At 26.8% G+C, this 11,098-nt stretch overlaps 1 protein-coding gene across 1 annotated transcript in view; it reads left to right on the top strand.

Moving 5' to 3' along the window:
- Positions 1–2,930: 2,930 nt before the first annotated feature.
- Positions 2,931–11,098, top strand: part of LOC129966852 (uncharacterized) — a 70,661-nt gene continuing 62,493 nt past the window's right edge. Inside the window, exon 1 of the mRNA XM_056081444.1 lies at positions 2,931–3,071. Within this exon, the coding sequence (XP_055937419.1) occupies positions 3,065–3,071 (7 nt within the window). The 5' untranslated portion in view covers positions 2,931–3,064. The remainder of the gene's footprint in view (positions 3,072–11,098) is intronic.

Below are 11,098 nucleotides of genomic sequence, written 5' to 3'. Positions count from 1 at the left end.
GAAATTAAGAGATTTCCGTTTAGTACTGTCGCGTAATAAAGGTAAATTTTTAAAATGCGAAATGAAAAAGTCACAATCGCTATTTTCCTTTCTCTGTAATTTACTACTGGCAATTCTTTTCTTTGATGATATTATATTGAATATAAATTATTATTATTTTCAACACAATCAGTCGAAGGAATTTTCGTCATTTTACATAAGTCACTAGTAGAAATAGATAGAATGATTTTCAAATATTCATATCCAATTAAAACATCATTTCTATTTACTTAATATTAAATTTCAAAACTTACCTCAGACATTTCGATGTTTCAGATATATTTCAATGATCGCGGTGAAAAATTCTGAATTCCTGAATTTAAAATATTATTTTTAACAAATTTACGATAATGCTATGCTAAAATGTATTTTGAATTTAATAAAAATTAAGCCTTTATCTTTTTAAAGCGACTTTAAAAATAATGATACTCTGAAAATGTTCATGGAAAAATAATTACATATGAATAATTACATAACTAATACTTCAGAATACGTAATTAAAAACATTTATTCTAAGCATTGTTAAAAACAAAAGAATTGAAAACGGGTAAATAAATACAGTCTAGTAATAACAAGAGATGCGTTTTGAAGAATAATATATTTTAATTTCTTTACGTCAATTCTTAATTCAATTGAAAAAAATCATTACAGATAGTACTAATCTCTAGACACCGGTCGGATATTTTAAGCTATAAAAAATATGTACACCTGACTTGCATGCAAATGATTTACAAAAAAAAAATGATAAAAAAACATATATATATTGTGAATGTTTTATAAAAAAAAAAAAAGATAAAGCATCTGAAAAGATTCGAAATTCTTGCAAAACGAATTAAAAAATGCTGAAACTTTAGTTATAAGTTTAAATTTAAATAGTAATTTTTTGAAGAAAAATAATTACCATATTGGAAGAAGCAATTAAAATATGAATTTCAAGTACTTTTTTGTAAAGTTCATGAAATTTTGACATAAAGTTTGTACCAATATAAACTTTTTTTATGCATCATTATTTCAAATAGCTCTCAGATTTTATCTTCTTAATATAAAAACATATGGAAAAAAAAGAAACACTATTTTTATTTTACTTATAATTGTTAATAATACACTTTTTCTTTTAAAAACAACATCATAAGGATCATTTAGAAATAGTTTAGAAATAAATAAGGAAGTTCCACGTAGGTAAAAGCTACAACCTATTAGATGGAGAATTCATCGAAATGGAAAAAACAAAAATTATATGCTGCAAAGTAATTAATCCATTTCATAATATATCGCATACAGATATTGAAGAAATATTATAACAAGTGCATTATATCCTGATAACATTGACATTGTGAAATAAAAATAACGTTGAATCTTCCTTTTTTATGGATGTCGTTCTTTTGAATATAATGTTAAAACTATTATATTTTTCTTTTAATATGATAATAATATATTAAATAACAGTTTTAAGTAGAACTAAACCTTTACCTTTTCATCTTTAGATCCAATAGCCTGATTTTAATTTTGTTTAAACTGTTATAACATCTTTATTTTCTTATGAAGTGTCTCGCTCCAATTTGAAAACTAAGCCATTAAATCACAAAACGGACTCAATTATGTTTTTAAGATGTTAATTTTAACGAGAAAAAAAAATATGAAAAACCTTTCCTCGTTTTTTTCAAATAATTAGAAGATAAAAGTTCAAATCTCTTAAAACGCCGGTAAAAGTTCTCTTTCTATTTCTGTTTTCACTCAATCCTTTTAAACTTACTCATTATATTTATCATAATAGAAAAAGAGAGATTAATAATTAATACAAGGTTGATTTCAGTCCAAACATGTCTCCTGCAATAGCAACAATTCCACAAATAAAACCAAATCAGTCGAATTTTTTTAACTCCGACTTTTTCATATATTTTATCATAAAGAATTTTAAGTTCGATTTTTATGAAACATTGAAAGATACAATATGTATTTTTGAATGTTACGGTATCTCTTACCATTGACCGATAGGCTTTAAAATGTCACACTAAATTATGCTCTTTTGAAGTAAAGGTAACACCCATCCAGTTTGTTGCTTTCTTGAGTTATCGCTCTTAATACCATGGACAAGAGTGACCGATTAACAAATTTCCCATCAACATGTTTAATCAATCTTTTAACATAAGGTTCAAAATTTGATAATCTATATTTTTTATGGTAAACCTGTGTATCAAATTTTATGTAGCTAACTCTTTGAATTTTGGAATCATCAAATTCACTTGTAATTAAACAGCCAGACAAACAGACTTCCTGTAAATGTGATAGAAATCTACAAATTTCGTTGCGAATCCATATAAAGAATTTCATTCATCTAACTCAAAGCGCTATTGAATTATTGTATTCACAGAAGCAGACAGACAGACATAATGGCAAAAATATTTTTCAAACACGGGGATGTCTGAAAAGCGAAGATTCGTCAAAATCTCGAATTTGGAATTTTTCAGACGATTATGATATCTTTATTTATATTTAGTATGCTAGAAAATAAAAATAAGCCACTATTTAATTAAGAATTTTTCCCACATGTTTAATCGTAAACTCTATTAAGCAAATATGAATTATCTTAAAATTCCTTAGAGCACCAATTTATCATAGAATTCTATTTTGTTTTTAAACAGTTATCAAGCGATTTGAAGTCAGACGCCCACTCGTGAAATGTCTTTCATAGGTTATAGGCAGTTTCTGATTACTTACTGGCTTCTGCAGTCCACACGCTCTCTTAAATAATAAAAAAAGACAATAAAAAGTTGCGCTAAACCCCCACGAAGGGGCGTGGCTTCAGAGTGCCTTCAACAAATGCTGTTTGAGCGCGAGTTAAGAGTTGGACGATTGCGCATCGGGGGTGAAAGCTTTTCCAGTATATATTCCTGAAAATCTTTCCAAGGAGTTCACTTAGATCCGAGCAATCCAGATACATCCGGCGCTCTACTCACCATATTCGAATTTTCTTCCTAGCAGAGTTCTAGCTGGTCAGATTCCGAGAAAAATCAACACTAAAAAGATGTCAGGTAAAGTTTTCACCTCTCTGTCTCTCTCTCTCTTTTATTTTAATTATCGATTAAACTTTAATTTTTTGGCAACTTTCGTTTGATTATTATAAATCCTCCTTAATATTGAGACGAAGATCGCTTTAATTCTTTACTGCACTTTGCAGATTAAAGAGAACAAAATATAGAGTATATTTGGAACAATATTATTGAAAATATGAATTTTTATTTTTAGTAATTGTGTTACTATTATTAATACTTTTTGTTATTTATAAAAACTTATCACAAAAAGATGAATAAATAATTATTTGGCTTATTTTTTAATTTAAAAAAACGAATAAAAACTTTAGAACCTTTTCTAAAGTTTCTTTTAATGTGTCTAAATGAAAAAAATTTCTTGTTTTTTTTCTTTTAATGTGCCTATATATAAAAAAATCTCCGAGGTATTTTGGATTGTATCTTACTGTTTAGTTACTTTTATTACTTTACCATTTCCATGTCATATTTGTCTATATCCATTGTTTAGTTAAATTATTATTTTATTAAACTTAATAAAAGTTTAATTAAAAATTAAGAAACTCCAGCACTAATTTTCAGTTAAATAATACGCGAATGAACCTTTTTCCTTAAATAATAGTGAAATTATTAAAATTACATCTCCACTCGTCTGTTCAATGTGGCAGACGATATTGCTATATTATTACATACAAAAGAAAAACATTTTGATTTATTCTTAATAGTTGCCTATGATGAGAAATTAAAATTTACCAACAATTATTATTAATAAAATTGTAAGTTTTAATTTGAATCAGTTTCAATTCTTTAGACAATTTTTACCGAATAACCATTAATTACGTCATTCATTTATTAATATGACAATAGATCATATCTGAATGTGATTACATAAATGTTTATTAAAATTTTAGAAAAAATATTTGTTAAATTTTTTTAAAAAGACAATTTTTGTTCTTCGGTAATAATGGTTTGACGAATATAAATATAATTCATTAACTCTAAACTTACTAATGGAAATAAATTATAGAAAAATGTACATATTTCTTTTAAAAAAAGTTATCTAATAAAAACGATTAATAATTTTAATATTTTATGTATTTATTTATTTATTTAATATATACTAAATACATTTTAATTTTTGTGAAATCCTGCAGATTTCAGCTTATTGTGAGTAATAAGCATTACTTATTTTGAATTCTCTGAATTATACGTGGTATAATACCTCGATATATTTTCTGCCTTTTGAAGTCTTTTCTTTTTAAATGTTCAAAGATTATATAAATATACATTTACAATATGTCCCGAATGGAGTACATTTCAATATGTCTATCATACATATCTAGACATACGTCGGCCAAAAGGTTCTCTTGAACAAGCTTGTTGTAATTTCAGACTCTGCAACTATATTCATGTTTTTTTTTTTAACTGATGCTATTGCGAGTTCCTAGAACTTTTGTTTAAAAAAAAACTTACATTCTCAGATATCAAATGCCAATTTGTGGTTGAATTGTTTATGTCCTACCAAATATCATTTTCCACAGCTTCCAACCAATCATAAAATATAGCGTGACGAGCTGGAGAGAACTCAACCAGGACCGAAATATCAAATAAGTAAATCTTTGGGCCCCGCAATTTTAAATAGCCCCAAATATTCGAGATTTTATATTTTCAGAATTGCATAATTTTGTAATTTTCTTTGAATTAAAATGACCATGAATTCGAACTTACCCAAATTAAAAACAAATATAGTTTTATTTTCAGAACGTTATTTCTAATTTCTTTTCTCAAATTTACTTCCATATCATTGACATTCACTTGCTTTTTACAGTTGGCAAATAGACTGTTTAGGCAACAGAATAGGCAAAATATTAATAAAACATTTATATTGTGTAAAAATTTGTGCATTTTTTTATTATTCCTCTAAAGATTACTTTTATGTTTAAATTGAATTTTTTGAACTAGATATAGTGAAAACACTTTCCTTCAAGGTAAAATACGAATTAATGATTAATTATTTTAGTTTATCGTGGCATTTGTTATTTAAATTTACACATATAGAGATTAAATTAAAATTATAAATTAATATTAATGAATTAAGATTCATAAAAGAATATATGGCTTGGAAGTTCGGGGAAGAGAAGGGGCCGAAAAACTCAATCCGATCTTGGTTTTTAGTTTCCAATATCTGAACAATTTAGATAGAGTAGACATGATTTTTTTCAGTTTGAAACATCGAGTTTTTCAGATTGGAACTCCCAAGTTCATTCATTACGCACTCTTCGTTAGAAATGGAAGAGCTATCGATACTTGCGTTATGCGCATTTTACTCTGACACTATAGATGACCTTCCAGAAAATTCTTCGTATTTAAAGCTTCTAACGTATCTGGAAATGTTTACTATATATTTGATGAGGAATCCGATTTTCTGAATTTGTAAGCGAAATTTTTTGCTTTTGCTATATGGTGAATTTCATGCAAATTCACGTTCATTCCATTTCATGCAAACAAATACAATTAACGGCTATTCTATCTCTCGTTGTTGGAATTCTACACCAAAAAATATATATTTAAAAAAAACTAATACAAGTATATAGAAAGTTTATAATCACTCTGCAATATTTCGCCTATCAATATCCTGTAACTTATTTTTCGAAAATTAACTATATAGTTTTAAAAACGAATTAATAAAATAATGCGCAGTTAGCTTTCGTCGTAGTTTTTCATATGTCCTTACACTTAAACACTTAAAACAATAAATATTAAATTTTTTTTTTCTTTCTTTCTTTTTAAATATTCGAAAAATCCTTAGTTTAAGCACTTATATTTGCCACTTTAAAAAAATTGATATAATACTAATTTAATATTTTAATTTTTGTAATTTAAAATAATACTAATTTAATATTTTTAATTTTTAATGTTTTAATATAATATTTTAAGACAATTCCAAATATCTTCTAAAAAATCAACAATATAAAAAAATAATTCAATTCCTACATAGATCAAGAAAGAAAAATTTTATTTTAGTTACTTTTTATTAAATAATTATTAAAAAAATTATTAAGTATCAAAAAATTATGGATTTTCGCAAGAATTGAACTCGCGTTCTTCACCTTTACGTGAAATATACGGAAATCCTTGTATTTTACCGATTGAGTTACTGCCTGTTGATTTCAATTTTCATTACAAACTACTAAAACTCTATTTAAAGTATTAAAAATTAATTAAATTTAATAATTAATGAATTAATATTTGAAGAAACTGTATTAACATCAAGTGCCATTCACTCCAAAAATGTATTTGAATTTGAGTGAATGAATAAAAAGTATTTTATTAACGATTGAAAATCTGAATAAGATATATATATAAATATAGGAAGAGTATGAACTAATAGTAGGAATTGAAAAAAATAGATTTAAAACTGTAATGCACAGAATGTAAGATTGGTTTAAAACAAAGGAAGTAATAATTGCTGAAAGCCAAGTGATATTACAGTCCTCTTGACAAATACTGAGCATCTTTTATAAATCTTAAGCTCCATTCGACATGTAGTATCAAATCCACTGTTTGCTAAGGATGACCTAATTGTTAGACTCGACTCAAATAAATGCTCGGCATTTATGAAGTTAAGCCAATATATATCATTCCTTGCGTTAAGCTGACTAATATACTGACCGTTTCGCCTGATAAATTAGTCGGACTCTATTTCTACCGCTTGTTTAAATAAACTACTAGCATTAGAATTAATTATAATAATCAATTGAATTAATGCATATCCTCCTAATTCATTCAATTTATATGATGTGTCATCAATCTATTCCATATTCTGCACAAAATAATTATTTAGTTTGTAATCTAAAGAGACTAAATAAAAAATTATTTCGTCAAATTTAATTTTTACTTCACCAAGCGTATATTTGATGCTATTGAATAAAATTATAGTTCTAAATTGTCTATTCCTGCTCTTATAAAAATACATAACGTTGTTGTTGTTTCTTAAAGCACTTACCATGGACAAGCCGTCCGCTGTTACGAAGACAGTGATTTGAGCCGGTGGTGGTGGAGGGGAGCGTCTCTTGTTTTTATATTAGCGCCAACTAAGGCCAAGAGTACGACTTGTCTACTCACGCATCACTCATTCGCTCACATAACCCCTTTTTACAAGAGGGTACATTCCCACATCTCACAGATAGAACAACCATGCCCAAAACGGGATTCGAACCCAGGACGCCCAGATCATGGGGAAGACGCGCTACCCCTATGCCAGAACGACGGCATACCTAACGTAAAGCGTAAATACCTACTAAAATATATTATTCAATAACTTCTCAATATATATGAAGACTTTTGACTTCAAATTGGAAATCAGTTATTGCTTGAAATATAAAATAACGCAACGTATCTTAATGTAAGCTATTGGTATTTGTGAATGATTTCACTAATACAACAAATACATGCATTCAGTTTTCTATGATTATTGTTTTTTGTTTATACAAGTATCTTCAATTCGAAAACAAAATCACAAAGTAGTATCAGTACCATTAGATCAGTTTAAACAAAATTCAGAGATAACTCTCACTTTGTTTGGTAGATTCTCTGTTTCAAGAATCTTGGATGGCAGATTCTTGGTTAAAACTGAAACTCTTTAGAAGATATCTCATACGAGTTTTCCTCGTGCAATTATTGTTTAAGAAAATCAATTTATAATAAGTTTCACATCTTGAAAATAATCTATAATTTATAATCAATTACAAAACGGTGACAGCGAACGGTGACGTGTAGTAATCACGTGAGTTTTTTATGGTTTGATTGGTGGTAGATATAATAATTCGACTATAGAAACTTCGGCCATTACAAACAAGAAAATAAGAAGTTTGTAAGAAAGAATGAATACAGATGTTACTCATCCGTAGAAATTAATAAGAGGAATAATTTATCATCACGATATATTCGATTTATCTCACTAAATTTATCACGAAAATGTCAAAAACAATGATCCATTATGAAATAAAATAACTGAATGCCCCTGTAAACGGTAAAATAAAATCTTACAAATAATGAAACGTATCATATTTTGTTTTCTTTTAAAAATGAGCACTTTTTAAATTGCGTCTTTAAATTATTAGGAATTTTAAATTAATTCGTAAATCTATTTAATGCTTAGATGCTTACAGAAACTTTTTTAAGGAGTCATGAAAATCAAGAATCTGTATAAGAGATTTAATTTGAGTTAAACACGGTCAATATTCTCTTTGAATAAGTCAGTCGCTAAAAGCAGCTAGTTTAATAATAACCTTAAAGAAGCATTTTTTTTTATTTTAGTTCAAAATTTTAAAAAATCTTGATATTTTTTTGCCTCAACATTCGAAAATATTACAGACAGAACAGATTTTGACACTATCTTAAAATACAAAAAAGTATCTTTCCAATAAAATTATTCGTACAATTTTTTTCTGAATTTAAACAAAAAATGTTTTTAATTTTAAAAAAATATTTTGAAAATTAAAAACATTTTTTTTGTCTGATTTCCAACAATAAATTATATTTTATCCTGAGATTCAAACCGTTTTCGTTGTTTTATTAAATATTTTCCGGCGGCCTGGCATAGGGGGAACGTGTCTTCCTCGTGATCTGGGCCTCCCAGGTTCGAGACACGGTTTGGGCATGATTCTTCTTCTTCCGGTTTCTATCTGTGATTGCGCCCCCTGCAAAAAGGAGTTGTGCTAGCAAATGTGACGCATGAAGTAGCTAAGTCGTACTCTTGTCTTTAGTTGGCGCTATTGAAAAAACAAGAGACGCTCACGCAGCTTAAATCCCAGACAGATAACTGTCAGCGGGCATGTAAAGTGCCATAAGTCACAACACAACAACAATACATTAAATATTTATCGTACGCTATTCTTTCATTATTGAAAGATGAAGAATAAATATTTTAGTTAATATGTTTGTTGTTTATAAAACGTGTAAATAGTGTAGCTACTATATCGAGAGAGTTAAAAGATAAACGAACAGAATATTTATATTTTTAATAGCACTATGATGTCATGGGATTGGTCTCCATTAGAAAGATACACAAAGGTGTTATACACAAAGAAGGGAATATAAATAAAACAATTGTTTTTTTAAATACAGTTTTACTGTCTGACAATTCGACGAAATCCTAACATGAAATCGGACATGAAATTAATCCTAAATAAACATAATCTATATCCCACTGGAACCAACTGGTCGAGAAAAGTTCTAATTCTTTTAATAAAACCAGATTTTTAAATATCTCAAAGTATACAAATATTTATAAAATTGAAGTTTGGAAGAGAACAATTTAGCTCACTCTCTAAAGGAATTCGAATCATTTTTTAAAAAACTCTTTTAACATAAGTGATCGGTTCATGAGGATATAATAAAGGTAATCATTAATTCCTATGAAACTTCCCTTATTCGCAATTAAAATTTAAACTATTTTGAAAAATAGAAAAGAATCTTTTCTGAAGAATTTAATATCCAATCTACTTCAAACAGAACATTCCCGGGAAGTATATGAATTTATTTGCTGAATTAATTAAAAATTTCTTCATTTGTTAGTGGTCTTACGATTTATTTCATTTCCAAAACAGAAATTATATATTCATTGTTTGTTTAAATTCTATAACTATTTTAGTTTTACAAATTTTATTATCAAGTTATAAGTGTGTTTACTTATGAAATAAGGAAAACTTACTGAAATTTTTCAACGAAAAACTGCTTTTAATAATATTGTACACGCCAAATAAAACCTAGGTTATGCTTTCGTTAAGAAGATTTATATTAATTAGAAACTTTCGAGTTTTAAAACATTTTAACTACTCGATTCCAAATACATATCGCAATCTTATGGAAATACCTCTTTCTCTTAAGATTTTATTAATAATTTTCTAATAATTTACAATGAACAACTGTTTAATTAAATTTCTTTGCATAATATCTCCTAATAATGTTTCATTGGAAATACTCTAAGCTTTCTAAAGCTTAGTAGATACATTTTCATTCCATAAAGGTTTCAAATTAACTAGTATTTAGAATACGTAGATGTTTAAAGAAACATATTGTAAATTTGAATTTTGAATGAGAACAGGTTTATGCCAGGTATACTTTCTTTTTAAAATAAGTGTTTGTACATCAGCTTGTGATTGTGTTTAAAATATTTTTTGAACGAAGAGCCTTCTGCTTAATTTATTTGCAAAAATAATTCAAGGGGAATGCTTTATTGTGCCAAATCCAGAATTATTTATTTAATTATTAAGGAACAGTAGAAACTCTATAAAAGTTCGTAAAGTGAGAATTTATTATTAGAAGAATTTAAATCAAAATAAACCATTTTAACATAAATATGACGTGAATAGTTATGTTACAAATGAATTGCAAAGGTAATTTACATTAACCTACTTACAAAAGCAATACAAATTACGATACAATGGCACATTAAAATAAACATACGAAAAAAAGGTTGTTCCTATCATCATTTTTATAAAAAGTACTATATGGAAATACTGTAGTAAAGTATAAGTATACAGTATCAGTAAATACTATTGTTTGATAAATTACAATAAAATGTCTTTAATATAATAAATGGGTCAACCCTTAAGTTAAAAGCAAGGATGCTTGATTCTTTTATTATACGCTTTTATTAACTTATTTCATATTTATAAAAATGGAATTTTGTAATCAGTTTTTCATTCGCTTGTGGATGTGCTAGAGATTTGAATTTTTGTAAATTCATATTCATTAATTACTACTAACTCTAAGAAAAGGTTTTAGAATTTAAAGATAAATTAATCGATTCATTTAATTAAAATTTAATTCAATATGGCTGATGTTGCTTGGTAATTAATTAAAGAAAAAAAATTGATTGCAAAATTTCATAATATCGGGAATTTCAATTAAAAGTTAAGGAATAAATAGAAAAAAAATAAATTTTATTCTTCAATTTCTACTTTTTTTTTCTTTCTGGTTTATAAAATTGAGTTTTATTTGAAGCTGCTTTTATTATATTTACTCCT

This window comes from Argiope bruennichi, chromosome 4 (genome assembly GCF_947563725.1).
Source record: "Argiope bruennichi chromosome 4, qqArgBrue1.1, whole genome shotgun sequence".
Lineage (NCBI taxonomy): Eukaryota > Metazoa > Arthropoda > Arachnida > Araneae > Araneidae > Argiope > Argiope bruennichi.
Note: the sequence above shows the minus strand (reverse complement) of the source record. Positions and strands in the feature narration are given on the sequence as shown.